Source organism: Amphibalanus amphitrite, unplaced genomic scaffold, assembly GCF_019059575.1.
Source record: "Amphibalanus amphitrite isolate SeventyFive unplaced genomic scaffold, NRLGWU_Aamphi_draft 000328F_arrow, whole genome shotgun sequence".
In the NCBI taxonomy this organism is placed as follows: Eukaryota; Metazoa; Arthropoda; class Thecostraca; order Balanomorpha; family Balanidae; genus Amphibalanus; species Amphibalanus amphitrite.
Genome location: NW_024881823.1, coordinates 308,551 through 334,094, shown reverse-complemented (window position 1 = coordinate 334,094; position 25,544 = coordinate 308,551). Strand labels below are relative to the sequence as shown.

General features: G+C 51.1%; 2 protein-coding genes across 3 annotated transcripts; one reads left to right on the top strand and one right to left on the bottom strand.

Annotated features, from left to right (window-relative positions):
* The first annotated feature begins 246 nt into the window (after positions 1-246).
* Positions 247-4,822, top strand: LOC122388614 (uncharacterized protein K02A2.6-like). 2 transcript variants are annotated; one of them, XM_043379814.1, is made up of 4 exons: positions 247-2,017; positions 2,354-2,514; positions 3,249-3,346; positions 3,809-4,822. In XM_043379814.1, the coding sequence occupies exons 2-4, from the start codon at positions 2,489-2,491 to the stop codon at positions 4,675-4,677; spliced, it is 993 nt and encodes a 330-aa protein (XP_043235749.1). In that variant the 5' UTR covers positions 247-2,017; positions 2,354-2,488; the 3' UTR covers positions 4,678-4,822. The 2 variants fall into 2 exon arrangements, with proteins under 2 accessions (XP_043235749.1, XP_043235748.1); XM_043379813.1 differs by having other exon boundaries at positions 4,183-4,460.
* A 17,161-nt stretch (positions 4,823-21,983) lies between these two features.
* LOC122388613 (adhesive plaque matrix protein-like) lies at positions 21,984-25,324 on the bottom strand. The gene is made up of 3 exons (XM_043379812.1): positions 25,303-25,324; positions 23,729-24,793; positions 21,984-23,525 (listed from the first exon to the last, which is right to left on the bottom strand). The coding sequence occupies exons 1-3, from the start codon at positions 25,309-25,311 to the stop codon at positions 22,350-22,352; spliced, it is 2,250 nt and encodes a 749-aa protein (XP_043235747.1). The 5' UTR covers positions 25,312-25,324; the 3' UTR covers positions 21,984-22,349.
* Between the last annotated feature and the right edge of the window lie 220 nt (positions 25,325-25,544).

Sequence of the window (25,544 nt, the reverse complement as noted above, 5' to 3'; positions counted from 1 at the left end):
CCGAACGGAGCACTCACCAGTCACCAGGAAAGCAGTTATGGCTGCTTCCTGCAGGACGGAATCAACAAAACGGATAACTTGCTTCCGACAAAAATCCTGCGGGTCCCAGTCTAATGGCATCTAATGGCTGTCAATGGCTCTCATCTAGGAGTGCAAGTACCTTTCCAAAGCCTTTATAGACAATTAGCGTTTTTAATCAATTCAATTCAAAGTGGGTATTCAAGTATTTGAGTAGGGCATTGTTATGTAATGGGCCGTGTGCACACCTGTGCAGACCCCTGCCTGGGCATTGGCGGTGGCCGATATGTGAGTTGCCTGCTACTGTGTGTGTGATACCTGGGTCGGCCCCTGCCGAGGTCAGGGACTGCCTGAGGGGGGACGACCCTCCTGTCGTCCCCACCACCGTGCTACAATACAGTCAGTCGGAACCGAGCGGTGGTGTGTCGATGGTGGGCCGCGAGACATAACATTGGCGACGAGCGGAGTGAGGACGGAGCCATGCCGTTGGGGAAGATTGAAGAATTTCACCAAGGACAAGATAACTGGGAAGAGTATGCGGAAAGGTTGGATCAATTCTTCGTGGCTAATGACATCCAGGACGATGCTAAGAAGAGGGCCATTCTTCTCAGCAGCATGGGAGCTCGGACATACGGTACGGTAAGATCGCTGTTGTCACCGAAGAAGCCAAATGAGGTGACTTATGTCATGATTGTTGAAACATTGAGCAAACAATTTTGTCCGCCCACGTCGGTAACTGTCGCAAGATATCGGTTCTTTTCCTGTTGTCGAGTACAGTCAGAGTCTGTTCAGGAGTTTGTGGCGCGCCTGCGACAGCTGTCACGGGACTGCAAATTCGAATCGTTTCTTGATCAAATGATCAGAGACCGGCTGGTGTGTGGAGTTAACTCCGACCCCATTCAGCGCAGGTTGCTGGCAGAAGCTGAGCTGACTTTGCCGCAGGCAATCAAGATTGCTGTGGCAACGGAAACAGCAGGTCAAAACCTACAGGAGCTGGCGGGAGCTGGCCAGCCGGTGGTGTCCGCTACGGGGGAGACGGCAGTGAACCGTGTCCGGACGGGCCCGTCAGCCTCACAGCGGACCAGCCAGGAGCGACACAACGCCAGTAAGCAAGCGCGACATGAAGGTGAGAGATGCTGGCGCTGTTTGAACAGAACGCACTCTGAATCAGAATGCTACTTTAAACGTAAGCGCTGCTTCCAGTGTTCCAAGTACGGGCATACATCGGCCGCTCACCGGGCAGGGACGGTGAAACATGTTGGGTCGGAGGTGGTCCGTCAGGAGGAGGGCGATGGTGCAGGATCTGGGGAAGAGCAGAGTGTGATGGAGGCAGACACTGAAGAAATTGACTTTATCGGGGAGGTTTTTCAGTGTCGGGAGCGGATTCATGTGGTGAAAAGCCGGCCTCCGATCATGCTGGACATGTCGCTGGATGGGCGCGATGTCAGGATGGAGCTTGACACGGGTGCATCGGTATCAGTCTGTTCGTTCAGCAGGTTTCAAGAGCTCTGGCCGGAGAAGAAACGCCGTCTGCAGCCGTGCAGCCTCATCCTACACACCTTCTCAGGCGAGCCTTTGAAGGTCCGAGGTGAGGTACAGATGGACGTGGTGTACCGCGGAGAGTCGTTCAGCCTGCCCCTGGTAGTAGTTGATGGGACGGGGCCGTTGCTCTTCGGCAGGAACTGGTTGGAGAGCATCAGACTGGACTGGAGAACCATCTGCATGGTGACGACACAGACGCTGGGAAGCGGAGTTGAGTCGGTGCTGCATAAGTACTCTGATGTGTTTGCGGATGAGTTGGGATGTGCGAAGGGGATTGTGGTAGATATCCCGATTGACCCAGACACACGCCCCATCTTCTACAAGCCCAGACCGGTACCGCTGGCGTACCGTGCTGCTGTCGACGCCGAGCTGGACCGTCAGATCCAGGCCGGGCTGCTGGAACCGGTGAAACACTGCACGTGGGCTGCACCGATCGTCACTGCACTGAAGGCGTCAGGTGAGGTCCGTCTCTGTGGTGATTATCGGTTAACGGTCAACAAAGTAACGCCGCTAGAGAGGTACCCGATGCCCAAGACTGAGGAGCTATTCACGCTGTTTCAAGGTGCCAGAATTTTCACGAAACTAGATCTGAAAAGCGCATATAATCAGATTCAGTTAGATAAAAACAGCAGAAAGTACATGGCTATCAATACGCACAAGGGAATATTGGTACCGACTAGGCTGGGTTTTGGATATGCCTCAGCCCCGGCGATTTTCCAGAGATACATGGAATCGCTGCTCGCTGGAATCCCAGGAGTTGGTGTGCTGATCGATGACGTCATTGTCTCAGCAGGATCCGAACAGGAACATCTGCAGCGGCTGGAGGAGGTTCTGAGACGTCTGTCGGAGGCAGGACTGCGACTGCAGCGGAAGAAGTGTCAGTTCGCGGCATCAGAAGTGGTGTATCTTGGACACCACATCACGGCAGATGGTATCAAACCAACAGCAGACAAGGTCAGTGCCATTGAAAAAGCCCCAGAGCCCAAAAACTTGAAAGAGCTTCAGGCATGGCTCGGCCTGGTCAACTATTACGCGAAGTTTCTGAAAAACCTCGCCACAGAACTGGCACCGCTGTATCAGCTGCTGAAAAAGGAGCAGAAGTGGGAATGGGGCCCAGCTCAGAGGAAGGCGTTCCAGAGTACGAAAGGTATGCTGAAATCAACCCTGACTTTAGCGCACTTTGACGAGACAGCTCCAGTCATTTTGGCTTGTGATGCCAGCCCGGTGGGGGTAGGATGTGTCCTAAGTATCATGGACAGGAACCATGTTGAGAGGCCAGTTGCGTTCTACTCGCGGTCTCTGTCGGAGACCGAGAGACGGTATTCCCAGACCGACCGCGAGGGCCTGGCAGTGATTGCTGGCCTGGCCAGGTTCAATTTTTACTTGGCAGGTCGTGAATTCTTGATCCGGACAGATCATAAGCCGCTGCTAGGTATGCTTGGAGGAAAGAAGCCGGTATCACTGATGGCCTCTCCCCGGGTGACACGATGGGCTATGCTGCTCTCGGGGTACAAGTATAAGATGGAATATGTACCGGGTATCAAGCAGGGACACTGTGATGGATTGAGCCGACTTCCTGTGTCTGCAGGATCGTCCCAGCTGCCCGTTCCAGCTGAGACGGTGCACCTGATGCAGTTCTTCGATTCGTCACCGGTCACCGCTGAGTCCATCCGTCTGTTCACCGCCAGGGATCCTGTGCTGAGTGCCGTTCTGCGCTTCACCAGAGAGGGCTGGCCGTCGGGCGACCTCGTGATGCCAGAGCTGGTACAGTACCGAAGCAAGGAAGGTGAGCTGAGCATTCAGGATGGATGTTTGCTGTGGGGGTCACGGGTGGTGGTACCCCCCAAGATTCGGCCTAGAATTCTGTCTATGCTGCATGAGGGACATCTGGGAGAGAGTCACACGAAAAGTTTCCCTCGTATGTATGTCTGGTGGCCTGGTATAGACAGAGAAGTCTCTGAACTGGTGCGTCACTGCCCGACATGTCAGCAGTATCGCCGACAGGCACCCGTGACGCCACTCAGTCCGTGGGCTTGGCCGAAAAATCCCTGGGACCGAGTGCATATTGACCACTGCCAGTTCGATGGCCACTTGCTGTTGATTGTTGTCGATGCATATTCAAAATGGATTGACGTGCACTTGGCCCGTTCCACGACAGCCGAGAATACCATGGAGCTGCTGCGCAAGTCATTTGCATATTTTGGAATCCCGCGAACCCTGGTCAGTGATAACGCAACATGTTTCACAGCGCCAGCGTTCGAGACGTTCTGCAAGCAGCTGGGCATGCGCCACTTGCTGACCGCACCCCTGTCGGCCAAAAGTAACGGTCTAGCGGAGCGTTGTGTGCAGACGGTGAAGCAGGGCTTGAGAAAGCAGAAACATGGCAGCATGGACACGAAAATCTGCCGGTTTCTGTTTACCTACCGTACCTCTCCTCACAGCACAACGGCGCAGACTCCAGCAGAGCTGATGATGGGCCGACGTTTGCGGACTCGTATGGATTGTTTACTACCTGACCTACAGGACCGTGTGTCAGCCGCACAGCAGCAGATGAAGGAGAGATATGACCGTCGGTCACAGGACCGTGTTCTAACCCCTGGAATGCGTGTCTGGGTGTCACAGGTCTCCGGACTGGCCGGCGTCGGACGGGGAACACGCTGGCTCCCGGGACACTGCGTGAGCCGCTCTGGATCCAAGATCACTGTTCGTCTGGAGGACGGCCGCGTGATACAGCGCCACCTAGACTTCGTGGTGCCCAGCGGTTCTAGCCGTCCGATGGAGCTGACCGATGAGCCGACGCCGTCCATGCCGCCGGGTTGGATGCAGCCGCTTCCGCCTGGGACACCGCTTTCCGAGGAGGGAAGAGGACGACTCGCCGCACCAGCGGGGAAGGATCCCGCGGCCGGGGGGCCGCCGGGGACCAGGGCCGCGTCCGCGGCGCCGCTGCCGTCGCCGCCGCCGTCTGCGGATCCAGGGACTACTCAGCCGGGGGACGCCGAGACGCCGCCGCCGTCCCCGCCGCGGCCGCCGTCTGCGGCTCAGTGTACCACTCAGCCGCAGCCTGATGATCCGCCGCGTCGCTATAACTTGAGGCCGAGGCCGATACTAAGAAAATAGGGTGGAGAGGTGTTATGTAATGGGCCGTGTGCACACCTGTGCAGACCCCTGCCTGGGCATTGGCGGTGGCCGATATGTGAGTTGCCTGCTACTGTGTGTGTGATACCTGGGTCGGCCCCTGCCGAGGTCAGGGACTGCCTGAGGGGGGACGACCCTCCTGTCGTCCCCACCACCGTGCTACAATACAGTCAGTCGGAACCGAGCGGTGGTGTGTCGATGGTGGGCCGCGAGACATAACAGGCATAGTGATAATTATTAAGATGGTAGCAATTTAAGATAATAGCATGATGAAAGGCCAGGCCCGAGCCCCGAATATACATTGGCCATTTCTTTTGATATTTTAGCAGTATATGATGAGCAAGATGGTAGTTAATTGCTATCACCTTAACAAGGTAGGTATTGCCAATAGGTATACGAAGAAGCATCAGCAGTGATAATCATGACTCGATGACTTGATCTCAAACTTGATATGAGGAAGCGTGTAGAAGCGTGGTCATGCCTGCATCGAGATGGATCAATGACTTTTCAGTCGTCAAAACGGAAAGCTCTGTGTCCTTTCCCATACCTATGGCTGTTTGTTTCCGTGATACAATAAAGGCGAAATGAAATACGGTCAAAATGAAGCTTACCGGTAAAAGCGGCTTTGGCTTATCGTTGAGTATTCAGAGTTTCATCTTTAGGCCAGTAATAGACTTTGCTCAACGATGAAGTTTGTTTTTATCACCGAAGAGTTTAATAGCCTCGGCTAAAAATAAAGTACAAATGTGCATAGTTCATCAACCGAGTCACAGTCTCGCTAGCTCAAAGTTTTTGATATCATACGTCCTGCCTAAAACCTGGCCGTCACCGGGCTCACGGCATGCCATTCAAATCAGCAGTGCTTTTTGGGCACCTGAAATGTTGAACGGGTTCCCAACTCGGCGAGGGGACCGGTGCGCTCCAAATTGTCGAGCGGCACAAAGTTCGCTCGATGACGTCCGTCGCCAGAGCACCACTCGTCACGTGCCGCTGGTGACGAGCCGGCGCGATGCCGTGCGGCCCACCCGTGTCGTAAACCGAGGCTGGCGAGGGCCGCGCCGGGCCGCGACCCGCCTGCATCAGGCCGGCCGGGGGCCAGGCACGCGCCACCGCCGAGTGAAAACGACTGTTTTGTTTCCCCGGCCGTCCGAGTGGCTTATCGCCCACTCGACAGACCGCGGCCTGCAAGATAGAGGTAATTTTGGCCCTCCCAGAAAAATGACGCCATAACTGCCCTATCAACAGTGTCGTATACAAGACGTAAACAAAGCATAAAACACCGTTATGGGAGGCTCACAAAGACTGTGCCTTTGCGGCCTCTACAGATCCACTGAAATGGTCTGATGAAGGCACAAATATGGCTAGAAACCGAACGGAAAATCGGTGCTACAACTTATCGGTGACTCAGGTAAGTTTGTCTTTATCTCTTCATCACAAGACTTTAAAACAATTGTTCTTTCTTTGCCTAGCTAGTAAACAAACAAGAGATCCATAATGCCTTAATGCTACCCATAAAAGAAAGATCTCAACTGTTCGGTTCCCCTCCACGCTTTTAGACCATCACCCGCTCCATCTGGTTCTGTTGGCCGGATGATTAATGTCTCTGCTTGGAGTGGTTATGTCCCGCCACCCAGCCTCGTACGGCCCGGACGTAGTGGCCCTGTCTGTCGGCCCCCGACGATGGCGCGGCCGCACCATTAGCCGGGCCGACCGCCTCTATCGCAGCCGCCGCGAGTGCGTAGCACAACTCAATGGAGCTGACGTCCCTTTGGCCGGGGGCGGGGCCGGGCCGTGCTGAATGGTCCGCAGAGAGGAACTATATCACGACAGGAGGACATGCGTGCTGCCCGTTATCCGACACGCTGTTTGGAGCTAGTGGTGGTCGGTGTTCAGGGTTGGCACTGGTCACGTTTCTGCACGTGGTTGCGGTCACGTTTCACGTTTCTGGGGATTAGACTTGCCAGGACTTTTTGTTAACCAAGACCAGATTTCACGTTTGGATCTTTATTTGAAGGATCTTTCATTGAAGGAAGGATTCTGAGTTCGCATGCTATTGAAGTAGCTAATTTGGCACGATAGATATCGACTTTATGTAAGAGCGGAAAACCGGTGAAATGGTACATCGCTACCGCAAATGTCAATGGTACCCGGCTTTAACCGACAGCTCAATATAGGTGCGATCTCATATTCCGGCTGATCGGCTGATTGCGCTTCGGCCACATTTAGGGCTGCTGCATCACTTTACATCAAATGAATCGAATGCAAATCGCCTCATATCGGATGATGAAAGACGAACCGAATGCGATACACGATGGTGTGGTGTCCAGGATTGTGTGCGTACAGGTTATCTGGTATAAAAGCGTAACTGATTTTACTTATAAATACAAACAACTCATTAGTCATTAGCACTTAACTAAAGCTGTCGAAGCATCCACATTTCTCAAGAACTATGTTCAGACCTAATAGTAAGGGCTTAATGATTGAGCTTCATAACAGGGCTTGATTAAAATAATGAAGATTGTAGCAGTACTTGTCGTCTGTTTGAATCGTTCATGAACAGATTCTTCTGATCAGGCAAATGGCAGCACAATACCTAATTCTTGACTACCTCGCTTTCTATCCCCAAAAACAGTTCGAAATGACACCACACAAACTGGTTTACCGTGAGCTGATATATAAAAGATCATTCTGAAATCAAGCCACCTTAAATGCATTTTTATGTTTATTTGGCAGGCAATTAGTTGACGATGTCTTTTTGCAAAGTTATTAAAATGCGAGCAATTCATCTCAATAAGTAACTTAGACTTCTGCATAAACGGCTCTCCGTAAAAAGTTTCACCTCACCATTCTTAGACGAGGCCTCGCCCGTCCATTTGGGAAGTGCATAAATTTCCGGCCTGCTGCTGAAGGAAGGCACGCCACTATGCCACCTTTGACTCAAAACTGCGGCCCAGGAGAGAGTCTCCAAGGAGTCATCGATAGCAAACTTCTCCGGCATTCCAGACGTGATACAACGAAAACCTTTTTCATAAATCTCATGCATAACACACCAGCTCAAATGTGGCCTTTGTTCAGTGCTCTTTTACTTGGCTTTGTGATGGAGTTGGTAAGTATTAAATAGGGATCCATGAGGAACAATTTGCATCGTTAAAGTTGCAAATGCAAAGTAAAGAAATAAGTAGCCACTTGACGCTCCATTACATTACGTGTTTATGCTTGTTTCCATTTATATTTTGCTTTTATGATTATGTGGCCTATTGGAGGAGCTGCCTGCACTGCCTGGTTACCTAAAAATTTATGTTGCCATTGAAAAAAGAAACAAATGGAAAGGAAAAAGTTCAATTTCCATTAGTGTCATATAGTTTTATAGGCCGTACCTACTGAATGACAATGGCTTTAATTTTAGCATTTCTTTGTGTAATCTGAGTAGCGACACTCACTGTGCAGCATTGCACCAGCAGCAGCAGCAGCAGCAGCAGCAGCACCGGACCTAGGACGTCGGTACCTGCCTGCCCAGAAGGCAGCGGCCTCGACTGTGCCACTCGCAAGCCGCGGTGTAATGAAATTCCTCGGCCCTCTCACCTGAAATTGCCCTCTGCTCTGCGGCGTGGGTGCTGGGACATGGATGCTGGGACACGAGACTGCCTTCCGTCCCAGTACTTGGCTCAGTGTGGTACGAAGAATCCGTGAATGGTGGCAGCCAGACGGATCGATAAAAACGTCAAACCACACTGCCCAAACGGGAAAGGAAAACTTCCAGTGGTGACTGCGTTCGGCTGAATGATATCAGACTCGCTTAGAATGAGCTTAAATAATGAAAAGAAATATATGAGTGATTTAAAGTTAAAAGCCCTTGGAACTTTTCAGTTTCGGAGCAAAATGCGTGTTCATAACACGCCCTGGTGTAAGGCCCCCTATTATTGCCAATTGCTCTAAGCCAATGTATTTAGAACGGTAATAGTAAAATCTGAACGATTGAATGTAGTTGATTTTGTTAAGTTTCTGTGAACTCGGACGATAGTCACCGTTCAATCTAATAGCCGTACTGCTGGTATTGAACTGCTATCCAATTAAACCTGTCAATTGCCCCTGATTGGGCAATATTTCACACAATTACCGTTCGTAGGTGCGCGTTTCAAAGTTCGCGTGCCACGTTCCATTCAATTTCACAAACTCGAACTGCTCCATAACGGCGTCCGCTGGGCTGTTCAAACACAAACACCTCCTGCGTGCGTCTCAGCGATCAGAGCTGGTAACGGCGCTCAGCCGCGGACGGGCCACGCCATAAGCGCCGCCGGTGTCCACAGCGGCCGCCGGCCATATATTGCCCGCATTGGTTTGTCCAAATCTAAATAGCCGGTGGGTCGGGGAGAGCCCGCCCGGGCCCTGCCGCCGGCCGGCCGGCCGAGCGCATATGATGAATGGCTGTCTGATTTATAGTCGGTTCACTTCGTCAGTGCAGTATACACGTCAGTCACTGACAAATGGCGACTCAGTAGGCAACTAATGCCAAATCAGAGGCCTCCGCCGCGCCGGTGCCGCTAGGAAGACAGTGATCGGGCACACCGCTCGCTATGAGGATACAGAGTGGTTTTAAAATTTGGGTGCTAAGAAAAATTCGACCAATACCAATACTTGACCAATACTAACAAAGCTACTCGCAAATATTGAAGTCGAGGAACGATGGTGCATAGTCATTTTGTACGTAATTTTTTAGCTTGTGTGAACGGCCACGATGCACTATAGCAAGATTGTTTGTTTTATTTTGCAGTGACAGCGACCGCTGTTGACATTTTGACACCTCGGACGATGTTGATTCGAAGCATGACATGTGGAAACAATGATGTTATAAGTGCCCAGGCTGCTGTTTGACACTATGGAATATGAATGTCACAATGAAGCATTAAAACGATCTATGCCGTCTTTCTTCAGTGCTGTTGTGTGCTTGATACTATCAGAAAATAGAAAGGTTCAGAAGTCTTCCAGCTATTTCTTATGATATGCTTTCTTTTTTGTGAGAAAACATTGATCTGTGGTTGCATGAATAAGTTGATGATGCTGCACAATATCAGATACACACTGAAAACAATTTAACCCAAGGCCCGCGAGTAAACCGGTGTTTTGCAGGTACGGTTCTCCAGTAAAAGTCTTGTTGGTTTTGCTTTTTTGGATATATCTGGTCCTCTATAATGTTCAAATGCATAAGTATGAACCCGAATTGTGTGTATGCACATTTACCACTAGACTGTAAAATTGCATCCTTGTATGCCAAATACTTTCCGAGATATTCACCAAAAACCTCATTTTCTGCCGTTTGGGGTATTCTGGCCGCAATCTGCCTGGGATCGCCTATGACATCAGTAGAGCCATCTAACGAGAGGAACGCGGAAACACAGAATCATGAATGAATCGAGCGCGTAGTAAACGGTGTATGAAAGGGAGACTCAGCAGAGGCTATCAGGGTGGCCGGCGGGCGGCGCGCCCTTAGGCATCGGCTGACCCCTCCGGACCGCGTGGGGTCAGAGGTCGCGCTCGGGAAGTCTCGGCTCTAGGTTTTAGCGCTGTGCAGTCAGGAAGGGAGGGGAGGATAGCGCAAGCCCGACTAACTAGTATCTCGGCTGATTTGTGTGGGGTGGAAGAACGGGATGATGGTTAGTGGTGGATGGTGGGATGGTGGTTAGGTTAGTGCGTATTGCGTAGAACGTAGCTGAACATGCATTGTTTTTCATGACAAACAACATGCAGCATAATGTGCGGGATTATGCCAGAACTGATACAAAAAGGAAACTATATTTCGGGCGAGGGAGTGGATGGGTGCCGTGACACAGCATGACGAAGACGATGCTGCCAAAGTCGGGATGTTTTTTTTTGCCCCCATTCTTTTACCCCTAACATGGAGCGCTTGACCCGAACTTAGAGGTCCCCGACTGACCTTAGACCAATCGCACCCGTCAAGTGCGCCATCTTTTCTTCAGGGGCGCTCTTCCTGGTTGCCTCTGTGCTTACCAATAACTAAAACAAATCGAACGTATAATTAAAAAGGTATACCTCAAATACAATTTTATTCACACCCGCTCGTGTGCATACTTGTTTTGACCTATATCTTCTCATATCATAATATATCACTTCAGTGCTTTACCCTCAACGGACTTTTGAGTTTTCTGCATATACCCCGGCTGAGGGGGGGGGGGGGGGCGATTACGACTCCTCTCCGTCTTTTCTCTCCTAATTGAGCTAGCGCCTTGCGCGCGTGCATCTTATGAGATGCAGCAGCTGGTGCCCGAGTTGAATGTTTCAGGTCAACCGATAAACTCTGAGGTCAGTATAAGTGCTCCAAGTCGCGGGATCTTTTGGTAAACAACTTCACCATTGTGGATACAGAGCCAAGGTAATGGCACCATCGAGTTTTGCATGCTCAAGCGCGTCGAATAGTATACGCTTTGTTTTTGCTGAGGTCAATTTAAGGTGTTCACCTCAGGTCATGATCAGGGCAGAGCCACTCAGTCCATGAAGCTGGCCCAAGGAGGTCATATCGCTTAATCGATTCGGTAGGTCCTCACAAGTCCTTTGGTGGCTTCCCGACTCGCTAGCTCAATTTGATCGGGACTTTTTTGGTGAAAACTCCTGTGACCTTAGTGACGTCATAAATGAAGTCGCCTAAGATCATGAATGCAAAAGTAAAGACTGGGGCTCGCAAAGATTGTATAATATCACGAATTAATGCGCTTGAGATAGCTTTAGACGGCTCCCGGCGCCAAAATAACAGTTTTCATATTTCCCCATTGATTAATAATCGTGAAGTTGCGTGACCGACCTGACTTCAGGTGACTCGAAAAATACGAGATAAATACATTCAAGTTGTGAGGCCTCTAGGAGATAGTATTATGTAGATCATATAAGCTTCATTACCCAGTGAAAGGTCCCCTGGCACGAAGGGTGTTGCGACGTCGCGACATTTTGTGACCTTACAGAGGTTCACTTTTGACGTCATTGGTCAACGGCCTGACCTTAACCTTCGCACTTGTAAGAGGGTGTCGAACAGACGCCCCACTCTCAGTTTTTCGCAAATAACTCGCGCAAAAAGCGGCTGTTTGCGACGAAACTTTCAGTACCCTCGAGTTAATCAATATTACGCCTACGCTTACAATTTTTTATGACCCTGACCCCAGGGGCGTCGACACCGGTCCGACTTTTCCGACTAGTCGGACCACTTTTTCGACTAGGCGGTGCCCTGCTGTGGCTCGCGGGGGCCCCTGCTGCAGACCGCGGGGGCCCTACTGCGGCTCGGGGGCCCTGCTAGAGACCGCGGGGGCCCTGCTGCGCCTCTGGGGCCCTGCTAGACACCGCGGGGCCCTGCTGCGGCCCGCGGGGTCCCCTTCTGCGGCCGCGGGGGGCCCCTGTTGGGGCTCTCGGGGGGCCCTGCTGCGGCAACGGGGGCCCCCGCTGCGGCTCGCGGGGGCCCTGCTGCGGCCACGGGGGCCCCTGCCAGGGGACCCTGCTGCGGCCACGGGGGCCCCTGGGGGCCCCCACCGGTGGGGGCCCCCCGAGAAAAAGTCGGACCAGTTTTCCTTACGCGTCGACGCCCCTGCCTGACCCAAAAGACCTTTGACTTGTGACCTGTTTTCCGAGACCATGTTTGGCCGGAATCGCGATTTAGCGTATTTCGGCTCACATTATGAGCGCGTTTATTGTCTTTTTTGTGGCTTTAAGCGATCAAACATGTGAAAGGATGTTGATAGTGATGATACCATGCATTCTAGTGGGTATCAAGGTCACGTGAAGGTCAGTCAGGTCACTGACCTTTGATGACCTTAGCTCTTTGCTTCGAGTTCTACATGTTTCTAGGGTAAATTTTGGAGTTGATTTCGCATTTAGAAACCATTTGAACATTTACGAAGTAGTTTTGGTTCCCTCGTAACATGTGACCTGACCTGACCTGACCTGACCTGACCTGGACTAAATGCACGAAAACATCATCTGTGCTAAAAGTTAGCTTGAAATTTGTGATCAGCACCCCCGCAAAGCCTTATAACAGCCTCACTTTAGGAATCTCTAACAGGTCCCGATTTTCCCGACTTTTGAGTATATATTGGCCTATCAACAAATGACCGAGGACCTTAAAATTGGGTATCAACGGCTTCCTCTCGTCACGGGCAACACGCTCTTTTTCCGCGAAGCTCTAGCTCGATCAGGGGCTGAACGGCAAAGGGGTCCAACGGACCCCCTCCCCTTTACGCTAGACGCTGGCAAAACACCAATATGAGCGAGGGTTAAAATACAGCTGCTGTCATACAAATTCGGCTGGAATCAAAGGTCAGGTGTTAAAAATTTCAGCTCTCGCAGCAAATAGACATGTGGAGGCGGCACCCGTCTCCCCGCCCCCCTCTTCTCCTCTCGGCCACTACTAGCGAGGTTTTAAACGTATCATACACATTACAAAGCATCATATCAGATGACGCACCCGAGCAGCCATATCCACTGAACAAAAGCTTACTACCCACCCTACTCTATCGGCACCATAGCACATGGTCGAGACTGTCGTCAGCCACGGACGCGCACTCGACCAACCCTCCGAGCCCGCTGACTGCGGGTGACCTTGACATGTCAAGCCTGATCGGCCGCCGGCCGCTGTCGTGCGGTCGTTACACGCGGAGGGGAGGGAGACACAAAGCTCTACGTTATAGCTGACCTCTGACCTCTCCCCGTGCCCTGGTCACTGACCCCGCTCCATGTCGCTGGGCGGTGGCATGGCGGTGGAAACCGGTTCTAGCCTCTACACATGCCACCATCCTAACCCTCCCCTCCCCACGATACTACGCGGCGTGGAGTACGCTCGTGCGTAACTGGGCGGAGCAAGGGGTCACGCGATACAGGGGCGGAACTGGTTGCCCTCCCGCTCGCCGAGCGACCAACGACTAATACCCTGGAGAACCGTACCCCTATCCGCAACCATTTTTAACCACCCTCCCAGGAGTACAGTAAGGTCCCATTGCAGTGTAGTCGTCCCTGCTCTCAGCGGACTTGTTCGCTGACAGCGGTTATATCCGCTCAGAGCAAGTACGACTACACCGCAATGGGACCTAGCACTACTCCTGGGAGGGTGGTCAAAAATGGTTGCGGATAGGGGTACCCGTAAAACACCGGTTTACTCGCCAGCCTTGGGTTAAATTGTTTTCAGTGCATACAGGCGAGCAGAAGACCGTTCTTGGCTACAGAAGGACCACAAATTATTGTCATTTTACGTTGATTAGTTTCATCCTCTGTTGCGGTGTCCACGAAGACAGATAGACCCTACCATTTCACACTAATCGCCCCCAATATCTCGAGTCAGACAGACGGCATGATAATACGGCGGTCAAGTTACCACCCTAGTTGCCACAGAGATCCGATCAGCTTCCGAGAATAGTCGCCATTGTCGCAGCCAAGTTGGGACAATTGGAGGCACAATAGCCCGCTCTAACTAATTGAGTGCCTTTGACACTGGCAGAGTCGGATCGACGGAGGTGGTTGCCGTCCCACAGCACTGACCTCCATTGGACTTCTGGGCTATCGGTGAGAGAAGCCGACTCAAAGTAATTGAATGAAGTTTGTTCCCTGAAGATAAAGGCAAGACGAGATCGTTCTCCGCAAGTACTGGGACAAAGGAGAAGTGACTTTTCCATGCCATCGAACTTGGTAATGCTTAACATGTGAAAATCAATTTTCAACGTGAAACAGATTTTGATAAGGTTTTTATGAAAACATGGTGGTTATGTTGAGTATCGCCATATTGAATGGAGTGTTTTCCAGGGCCTCGACGGGGATAGCATTTCCCAGCGTGACTCAGATTAGAATGGCAGCTCACTTTATTTTATTCGTCGGTTGAATAGAAACTCATCAATTTGCCGGTCAATCGTTTTCCAGCGTGTGAATGCTATACATTCCTGTGATTTATTGTCGGTGGATTGAGCTCTTGGAATCCAATAGACTTAGCGTCCATCTCTATCTTCAAGGGCTGGGTGCCAAACACATTTCGGCTTTGTCAGAACGGAGAATGCCGTTTTGTTTGAGCTGGAAATATGTACATGCACTTAGTTGCAAGGCATTCACAAAAATATACAACTGCTGCCATCGTTTATTCAAACATTATTAGTTTCCAGACATTTTTCCGCTGAAACTGTTATACGATAGAGCTTATATGTATAGGAGTGTCAGGTCACGTCGCTTGCGACATCTCAAATGAAATGGGCCCAGCCATGCCCAGCTTATGAATACAAGTTCGCCCCTGTGTTGCCTGACTTTTGTTGCTGCGTGCCGGCTGCTCAAAATAAAGCTGTTGGCTCGTGTCGTTCTGTCCACGTCGCTTCCTTTTCTGTTATCAAAACAAGCCAGTTACTACAAGAAATGAGCTGCGTGCGTGATAATTTGCCTCCGTCAGTGCCGGAAACATGCTCCATTTGTGATGGCGATGGCAGTGTGCCGGCTCCAAATGTCCACCCCAGCAGCGAGGGGCGTGGTCTCAACGTGGCTGTCGCCATCAGTAGACCCCCATCTGCAGAAAGCTCCAGACGACGACAGCTCATCCGTGACAAACACAATCCTGTCGGTGTGAAAGGTACGACACTGCCGGCACCGCCTCATTATGCTAGTTGGGTCACGCAATCAAATATAAGGCTTGTTTTTGTCAGTTGGATGCCACGAACATGCGTTTTGGCAGCGCATAGTGTCCCATTACTATGAATTGAAGTGTTGAAAGGACTTGTGAGTCAACGTAGGGTTTTTTGCATCACATTTCTGCGACGAAGCTGTGAGACTGTTGAAATTTGTGTGGAAAGCCTGGAAAACGCACGGGTAGGTAAAGCCGGTCGGTGCGTTGAAATGTATGGGGAAAGCTCACAAGAAGTCAACAATTGTTTAGGAATAGAATCCTTTTGTCTAGTACACAAAATTCATAGCTGAATGGAGAGGATGAACCAGGAAAACATGCATGTCTTATGAACATGCACATTTCTACATCAGGATTGTATCACTGGGCCAGGTATTAAACACGTTACTGGCAGTGATCTCCAGCTATTCGCTCTCCCTGGGAGACGCTATCACTGGTCGCGCTCATCGCTCGGATGTGCACCGGCTCGGTGAGCGATGACCGTGTCTTCCACCGTGCGCCGGCCGACAGGGCCTCATCACCGGCGGCACCCGCTATCGGCCGGCGATCCGGTCTCCGACGCCGCTCCGCAGATAGACCGCCGCCCGCCGTCTAATCTGCACGGTCACCAGGACAGCACCTAGTGCCGCCGCCCGCCGCCGACCGCTTATATGGAGCCATAAATCTGACGCTCACTTCCCCCGCCGCCTCGGAGCTGCTGCCTGCTGCCTAGCGCCAGAGCTGGCACAGCTCAGAACACCGACCAAATCTGCTGGCTGAGGTTCAGGCCACTACTGCAGTGCGCTCTCGGAGACATTGCAGTTCGGGGGGTTAAACAGAGGGAAGACTGATAATTTGTGTCATGTGTTTACAGATTGTTTGTCATGACACGATTATTACCTTTTTAGCGTGGTTTGTAGGACTTTTGTCGTCGACCCTCTCTCAATATCACAGGTCAAAAATTAAGTGCTTTCTTTCTTTTCTGCTTTTAAAATGCAGTTCTATCTCTGGAATAGTAGAGCTATATTTTTTCTATTGTGACTGAAAGTGTAAGCCATAAAAAAACATTGATGCCGACCAGCCAATGCCTTGAGCCTGATGTTATAGGTTGAGCGTGCCCCATGCTCCCGTGACCGAGGTCAGGTCACATTACCCATCCGCCCAGGTCAGGTGATCCCCCCTCCGATCGGACAGGAAGGGGGAGGTGGGGGGGGGGGCGTGCCGTCGAAGCGGCGGACGGGTGCGGGCGGCGCCCATTCCACGCCGGGCATGTTGATTAGATTAGATGCCGGCCGCGTGTAGGATCCCGCCGGGGTCGTAACACCTCCCGTAATGCCGCACCAAAATTGAGCGCCGTCACCTGCCCCGCCGCGCTGGTGTGGCCGGTTCGTTCCGCTGCAGAGCTCTACTCTGCTGTGACGCCGCCGCCAAACGGGCGCCGTACGAGCCAGGGGTTGGGCGGAGAGTGGAGGCAGGTTACGACACCGCTGTGACTACAGAGCTGCGGGGCGCCTGTATGTACATACATACATACCTGTACCAAACGTATAGGGCACAGGGCGCCGCGCCGCCGAGGACGCCTATCACAAGCTGCGCTCCCCGAATGGTGCCTCGCTAGTCGCCCCTTGTGAGCCTCTTCAGCCGTTCCTCTCGAGTCGTGGGCTGCTAGTCGTTCCTCGCTATTCGTTCCTCGTGAGCCGTGCCTCGCTTGAGTCGCTAGTCGAATTCCTCGTAAGCCGTAGCTTGCTAGGTTCCTCGTGAGTCGTACCCTCGAGCCGTGTCTCGCTCGACCGTGCCTCGCTCGACTCGACACCCTCTCGTGTCCCCGCTGCAGCCCGGAACCCAGGCCCTTGTGATTTGTTAATGAGCGAGGCGACTCGAGCGGCACGCACCGGCTGAGGCATATTAAGAGTGTAGATGATCCGGAACACCGGCCATTCATCAGAAAAGTAATTAGATTATTATTAGAAACGGCCGAGGCTGCCGGTCCATGTCAAGGTTATGATGCTCATGACTACCAAAGCACGAGTAGATAAAACATTGGATCCTGTTATCTGATGATTAACGTTATTGATCGCATCACTTTCGCTTGCCCCACTCACAAGTTGATGCTCAGCAGTCGTTAACGGACATTTTCCGGACTCACAGTTATGTTGATATGCATGTGGAGAGCCGGGCTACTTCCAGATTTCGATTATGATTTGGCCGCTTCTGTCATAGGACGATGCCTGATTCCCAAATGGTATGGCCTGTTGTCCACAAATGATGTGGACATTTGTTGGAAAGATGTAGCTTTACATAAAAAGGGGAGATGCAACTCGATATTGGAATAGCGGTGAGCTTTCAATGCATTGTTCAGTTCCAATAGAGTCACTTGCTGGTAACTGAAAGCTGAGTTTACGTTGATAACAGTGTGGCTGTGTTTAAAGAAGACGGTAATGGGCAAAGAAGGGATGTGTTCACTGTTGAACCATTTAAGAATGCTATTTTGTACTGAATTGCACACTACATTTTATTTTTCGCAAGCACTCAAACCTCATTGTTCGGTTAGTTCGTTGTCGACTCTCATCACTTTCTTTTGTGTATCGAGTCACCGGCAGCACAGCCACGTTCTTGCCAAGGAGCTGGGGATACTTCCGTCGCTCCAACTCTGTCTCAGACCCAGACCCTTTGGTATAGTTGTTTACCGACGCTGCATCAGAGCGGGAACCAGCTTCTCCCCATCAGGGGCCTGTGAATTGGCTGGAAAAGGTGCCTTTTTGCGCGTCCTTTATTGTTGCTGAATTTGTTCCGGTCATCCATCAACACGACAGGCTACATCCATCAAGCGTTCACCGCAGATCCAAAGTAATCGGGTTTTTAGAAGTCGCGAGCATTCCCATTAACTTTTTTCACGAAACGGCTTCTGCTACAGCTTATTTGAATTTTAGCGAAGCTTCACCTCAGATTAGGTCCAGTCAGGATCAATTGATAAAATGTTGATATTGAATATCAATATAATTTACAGCTCACGAATTTCATAATCATCGTGACTCACGACGATTATGAACAATAATGCCGGTGCGACTTCTGCAGTGCAGAGAGCTGAGAGGCATCATAAGCAGCACAGGCATCGGAATTAAGAGACAGCCCAGGCCCCCAGAGACTTGGCTCGACCTTAGCCTTCTTTACGTCTTCAATCGTTTACAAGAGGTACGGTACTTAAATTAATCTTGTTTTTGGCTACACACATATTGTATGGCTATTGTCTACCTGGTGTCCACGTTGTAAAGCACTTTGCTGATTTGGCACAATGAAAGCCTAGGGCTTAAAAACCTTGACATGCAATTTGACGTGATCTTGGCTAATGGCTAATGGACTTTTTGTACTGCATGAACTCGGGCCGTTTCACTGGTGTATGTTTTTTTTCTTTTCTTTTTCAAACCAATGAGTCATTTAATAATTGTGTGGTGACGGTGTTCAGCCTCCTCTCCTCCAGCCCTCCCTCCCTCGACACGGGAAACCCACCGCGCGACCCAAGTAGTATCGAGGAGCACTCTCAGAGGGCAGCACAACAGTTGGCAGGTGGCGCTACGCTCGCCGCATCGACAGGTCCAACATCTTCGTGTTTACGCTGTGGCCCGAAGGTTTGGACTTTGAATTGTGAAAAACGCCCGCCCGCCGCAAAACGCAAACGCCGCAAAACGCGCAAAACGCACGCCCAAAACGCCAACGCGAACGTCGTAAACAAAAAACAATAAACAAACGCACGCCTGCCGCAAACCGCAAAAAAGCGCAAAAACAGCGCAAAAAATAAAACCGCCCGCGTCGCACGCTCGCTAACCGCCAACCGAAAACGCCTAAAAATCGCCCGAACGCCGCTAAAAGCAAACACCGCAAAAAAAGAAACGAAAAAGCGAAAGTCAACCGCAAACAAATTTAACACCGCAAACGACGCAAAAAACAAAACCGCCCGCATCGCCCGCCCACCCGCCGCCAAACGCAAACACCGCAAAAACAAAACGCCCGCCCGCCGCGAAACGCAAACACCGCAAACCGCCCGCGTCGCACGCCCGCTAACCGCCAACCGAAAACGCCTAAAAATCGCCCGAACGCCGCTAAAAGCAAACACCGCAAAAAAAAGAAACGAAAAAGCGTCCGCCAACCGCAAACAAATTTAACACCGCAAACGACGCAAAAACAAAACCGCCCGCATCGCCCTTTATGTCATGAACATCATGCAAAAAAATTAACAAACAGTAGGTACTAGGTCCAGAAGGTAATAAGATGGCGTTGCCCCCCCCCCCCCTCCTCCTCCTATGTTTGAATATCCGTACCGGCACTGTGTCGTCCCACAACAGTGTCTTAGGTAAATCGCGCAAACTGCAAACACTTCACACCAATGAATTTGTGACTGGATCAATTTTGTCAAAAATGTAGGCAGATATCGGCAAAATGTATTCATCAATGATCTGTTATGACTTGCTCTTTGATTCATAATCTCTAAAACATGGGGGGATCTTTTCCAGGAAAATTGGTGGGGCAAAAAGTCGTCAACCTTACAATGTCTGATAATGAAGTTGAATAAAATCTCACACTGAATCAATTCGTTTTATAACCTACACAGATACAATATTTTGCATCACATAGACATTCCAAAGCTCCTCAATGCGAAAAAGATAGATTTGCAAAGCAACAAAGATCTAAAAATCAGCTAAAGTTGGTGGGAAAAAACGTTTATTGGTGGGGCAAAATGGGAAGCCCCGCCAGCTATATAGAAAGCTCCACCCCTGTCCTAAAAAAGGACTGAATTGTTTTCATAGATGTTTTCAGCGACTTTTCTCTGGCTGCTCAGTGCTTAACCTGCGCCCCGGTGGGGGGGGGGGCAGAATCTGCCCCCTCTCGTTTTTCGCCAATAACTTCTAAGCGCGTTACGTCAGCGACGTCAAACCTTCAGTACCTTATCATACATCAATTTAACACGTTCCCTGAAGATCGGAGCCAAATTCGACGGAAAATGTTTGAGAACATGACGTTTAAGTGACGTCATGTCACGCCATTTTCGCCTCAAAAACGGAAAAAAAAACTACGAACGCCGCTAACATCTTCATTTTTAAAGGAATCAAGACGTAACAGAAAAGGTTACACGTGATTCTACTTTTTCTATCAAATGGTCTCGATTTTGACCCAATTTTTTCTTAAAAAATAGACTTTTTGGGAAAATTATTATTAAGTCCAAAATTGTGCGTGTATCAAAAAACCGGAGTACATGTCAGAGAAGTGGTCTATGTGCACTTACATACCAATTTTTAGAAGAATCGGTTCAAAAATGTGGGAGTTATTCAAAATTTTATGACGTCACGACACACAAAATTCTTGAAATATGATATTTTCTAAAGTTTTGAACCTCGTACGGAACCAAAAATAGCACCATTCGATTTGCCGTGAAACATTGCAGCAGATAGACACCTTTTTAGGTCTTAACCAGGCATGTGCATGGAGCCGAGTGATGGATCTATGATCTCAGTGGATCTCGAAGCAAAGTATAGGTTGGGATCTATGATCCCACCGGATCCGGCGTGAAAAATACATCTTGGATCTATGATCTCATATGATCTGACGATAAATTAAGAACATGGATCTATGATCTGAGTGGATCCCACCATGCACCACATTTGAAACTATGTTTTAAAGGTTTGCGTGAATGAATCCATGAGCAGCCCTAGAGGTGCGCGTGTTGACCAGAAAAAGGCTTCATTTGTTTTAAAGTAAGCTTCACCTATGAGCTGGATGTCTAATGCCTAGGTACTGCATTGCACATCGGTCAACTTCTGTTATAGACTTTTGATAGAAGCGACACAGTAAAATTATGTGTGTGTAATATACATGATTCATAATTGCACGTCATTGCGTGTTTGCTTTAACCCTCGACGGCACAGGCCATTTTGCGTCCTTCGACGACACAAGGGTTGGTTGGTGCGACCCCTCTCGCGTTAGGCCTCTGATCAAGCTAGAGCTTCGCGGGAAAACGAGCGTGTTGTCCGTGACGAGAGGAAACCGATGATACCAAATTCTAAGGTCCTAGGTCATCGGTTGACCTTCCAGGTCAGGTCAATCAACCAAAATTCAGGGAAATCGGGACTTGTTAGAACGTCGTGAAGTGTGGCTACTATTAGGTTTTTCGGGGTGCTGATCACGAGTATCATGTTAGGTTTGATCACAGATGATATCTTCATGCATTTAGGTCAGGTCGGGTCAGACCAGGTCAGGTCAACCAGTAGGGGTCCTGCCGGGTATTTGTAACGTGTCAATCGCTTCTGACAGCTTTGTTACATGTTATAAAGGCACCAAAACTACTTCGTAAATGTTCAAATGGTTGCTACTTGCTAAATTCGAATTAAGCTCTAAAAACTAACTAGTCTAGCAACATGTAAAGTCGAAAAAGTAAACAGAGGTCATCAAAGGTCAATGGCCTGACCTGACCTTCAGGTGCCCCTGACAATCACCCTAATGCATGTTCCCAACATCATATCACATGTTTGAACGCTTGAAACCACGATAAGACTCCTCCCGTGCCGGCGAGGGTCAATGTTTTGCTGGTGAAGACAGCTGTCAACGAAATGCCTTATTTGAAAGAGAGAGAAAAAACGATTTTTTTCATTCATAGCCTCGATAAACAAACGTATCCACTTCGAGTATCCACCTCAAAGTATATTTGCAGCACATTTGTCAATGCGGTGGCACCCATTACGACACTTTTTAAACACATAACATGTTACATATTATGTAAGTCGCTGTTCACTACACTATAGCTCGATAGTATTATCCTCCGCATTTTATCACAAACATGTAGCTTCTATTTCATCCCTAGTCAATTATAGTCTATTAGGTATGACTCAGCCTGACAGCACAGAATGATACAAGACAATACAAAAACAAAGTAAAACTAAGATAATATCATCAATACCTAGACATATGCCTAGTCACAGACTGACAGAAACACATGCTACCAGTGCTTCTCAATCATAGCGCACATGTGATCATCACTAGGTTACAAGAGAGAAGATGCCTTTGGCGCTGAATAACTGCCATCAACGGTGGCAGGCTGGTAGCTCTGCTGCTGGGGCTGAGGGGCAGGCTCATAGCTCTCCTGCTGGGGCTGAGGGGCAGGCTGGTAGCTCGGTTGCTGGGGCTGAGGAGCAGGCTCATAGCTCTGCTGCTGGGACTGGGGGGCTGGTTCATAGCTCTGCTGCTGGGACTGAGGGGCTGGTTCATAGCTCTGCTGGGGCTGAGGGGTAGGTTCATAGCTCTGCTGCTGCGGCTGCGGGGCAGGCTGGTAGCTCTGCTGAGGCTGAGGGGCTGGCTGGTAGCTCTGTTGGGGCTGAGGGGCAGGTTCATAGCTCTGCTGCTGGGGCTGAGGGGCAGGTTTATAACTCTGCTGCTGGGGCTCAGAAGCAGGCTCATAGCTCTGCTGCTGGGGCTGCGGGGCCGGCTGGTAGCTCTGCTGAGGCTGAGGGGCTGGCTGGTAGCTCTGTTTGGGCTGAGGGGCAGGCTCATAGCTCTGCTGCTGGGGCTGCGGGGCAGGTTTATAACTCTGCTGCTGGGGCTCAGAAGCAGGCTCATAGCTCTGCTGCTGGGGCTGAGGAGCAGGTTCATAGCTCTGCTGCTGGGGCTGAGGGGCAGACTGGTAGCTCTGCTGCTGGGGCTGAGGGGCTGGCTGGTAGCTCTGCTGCTGGGGCTGAGGGGCGGGTTCATAGCTCTGCTGCTGGGGCTGAGGGGCCGGTTCATAGCTCTGCTGCTGGGACTGAGGAGCTGGCTGGTAGCTCTGCTGCTGGGGCTGAGGGACAGGCTGGTAGCTCTGCTGGGGCTGAGGGGCAGGTTCATAGCTCTGCTGCTGGGGCTGAGAGGCAGGCTCATAGCTCTGCTGCTGTGGCTGCGGTGCCGGCTGGTAGCTGGCCTGGTCGCTGGAAGCCCCGACGCTGGCCGGGCCCGCGCTGTAGCTCTGCGCCCCGCTGGTCTCCGGGTACTGCGCCTCGCCTTCATACTGGACGTCGGCGATGAAGCCGCTCTGGCCGTCCACGCGGTAGTTGACTGTCTGTTTGCGCGAGTCCGGCAGCTGGACGTAGAAGGAGCCCTGGACCTTGTTTCCGTCCCTAGTCTCCTGGTGGCCGTAGTCGTTTCCGTAGTCGTCCTTCACCGCCCACTGGTAGTCGTACTTGGCGGGCTCCTGAAAGGAAAATGAGGAAGTCATTATAATCGATAACATATTTTCCTCTAAAATGAATTGAAACAAAAGTCTTTGTTGTTGTTGTTTTCGCTTTATCCAATAGAAACCGTAGGCGTGATGGCCAATAAGTTTGACACAACATTCAACATTCTCGAATGCCTAGTCTGTCGTTGAGTTTGGAATTTTGCTGTCACTTCACTCACCTCAGCAGCCGGTGCGGGAGCGTAGTTAGGCTGAGGAGCAGGGACAGGAGCATAGCTAGGGTGAGGAGCAGGATCAGGGGCGTAGCTAGGCTGGGGAGCAGGAGTAGAGGCAGGAGCGTAACTAGGCTGGGGAGCGGGGGCAGGGGCGTAGCTAGGCTGAGGGGCAGGGGCAGGAGCGTAACTAGGCTGAGGAGCAGGGGCATAATTAGGCTGAGGGGCAGAGGCGTAGCTAGGCTGGGGAGCAGGAGCTGGGGCATAACTGGGCTGAGGAGCAGGAGCAGGGGCATAGCTAGGCTGGGGAGCAGGAGCAGGGGCATAGCTAGGCTGGGGAGCAGGAGCTGGGGCATTACTAGGCTGAGGAGCAGGAGCAGGGGCATAGCTGGGCTGAGGAGCAGGAGCAGGGGCATAGCTAGGCTGGGGAGCAGGAGCTGGGGCATTACTAGGCTGAGGAGCAGGAGCTGGGGCATAACTGGGCTGAGGAGCAGGAGCAGTCACAGGGGCGTAACTACGCTGGGGAACAGGGGCAGGGGCAGGAGCGTAGCTTGGCTGAAGAGCAGGAGGTGGGGCGTAGCTTGGCTGAGGAGCAGGAGCAGGGGCATAGCTAGGCTGGGGAGCAGGAGCTGGGGCATTACTAGGCTGAGGAGCAGGAGCAGGGGCATAGCTAGGCTGAGAGACAGGAGCAGGGGCGGGAGCGTAGCTAGGCTGAGGAGCAGGAGCAGGGGCATAGCTAGGCTGGGGAGCAGGAGCTGGGGCATTACTAGGCTGAGGAGCAGGAGCAGGGGCATAGCTAGGCTGAGGGGCAGGAGCAGGGGCGGGAGCGTAGCTAGGCTGAGGAGCAGGAGCAGGGGCATAACTAGGCTGAGGAGCAGGAGCAGGGGCATAACTAGGCTGAGGGGCAGGAGCGGGGGCAGGGGCGTAGCTCGGCTGAGGGGCAGGGGCAGGGGCGGCTACAGGCTGGGGAGCAGGGGCTGGATATTGCTGCCTCTGGCTGAAGAACACATTCTTCTGCGAGGTGGCTGGTCCAGTGTCAGCCAAAGCGCCCACCGCCAGACAAAGAGCGAGCAGCTGAGGAAAAGCATGGTGTCATACATCTACAATCAATGCTGAGACCAAAAACAAAACCATTTCGATCGATCACTTAGGCTGAGGATGAGTGACGGAAGCATCTTTTTGAAAGGTTTGTCTCCTTTACTCTAATTTAGGTTTGTTTGAAATCGGTATACGTCAGGGCTTTCGGTAAAAATGCCTGTTTAAAAAACGTCTGAAAAAGAGAGCTTGAAATAACATGTGAAACTATGATGCTCATAACGAGTGCTTCAGCACACTGCTCTAAACGAGATGTGCTCAATTAAAGATAAGTTTTTTCGAGAGTAGGAAGACGTTAAGAAGCCGTAGCATAAACAATATGTAAATGTAGTTCACCGAAGTCCAGCTCTGTGAAGGCACGATATCGCTAAAATGGCCACGCATTTAACTCTTCTGTTAATAACTACACGCACTTAAACGCTTCACTTTAGCACTTCTATTGCACTGACACTATCACCTCATTGCACTGCGCCGGACCCGACCCGTACCTTCCACATGATGCCTGCTGTCGTTCAGTTGCTTAAATCATGCCAGTCAGTCGGCGGCGCGCCGCTTTATACCTGCCACTCGGCCTCGGGCGACAGCGCCCGGGGCGGTATTCACGGTCAAATCACGACCACCGATGCAGGTGACGACTTGGAACGCAGGGCGGACCGTCTTCTCACGGTACTCCCATGTGAAGTCCGGGCGATGGTGGGTTAAACGGTTCCCGGCGATTGGTGAGCTGTTG

Bases quoted from the DNA above. Each gene is read 5' to 3' on its own strand.
- LOC122388614 (XM_043379813.1), top strand. From the start codon at position 499: ATGCCGTTGGGGAAGATTGAAGAATTTCACCAAGGACAAGATAACTGG. The intron at 2,515-3,248 runs GTCAGTGCCATT...GTTCACCGCCAG, and splicing joins TCAAACCAACAGCAGACAAG to GGATCCTGTGCTGAGTGCCG. The intron at 3,347-4,182 runs GTGAGCTGAGCA...TGGGTGTCACAG, and splicing joins ACAGTACCGAAGCAAGGAAG to GTCTCCGGACTGGCCGGCGT.
- LOC122388613 (XM_043379812.1), bottom strand. The intron at 23,526-23,728 runs GTGAGTGAAGTG...TTTTCCTTTCAG, and splicing joins CTCCCGCACCGGCTGCTGAG to GAGCCCGCCAAGTACGACTA.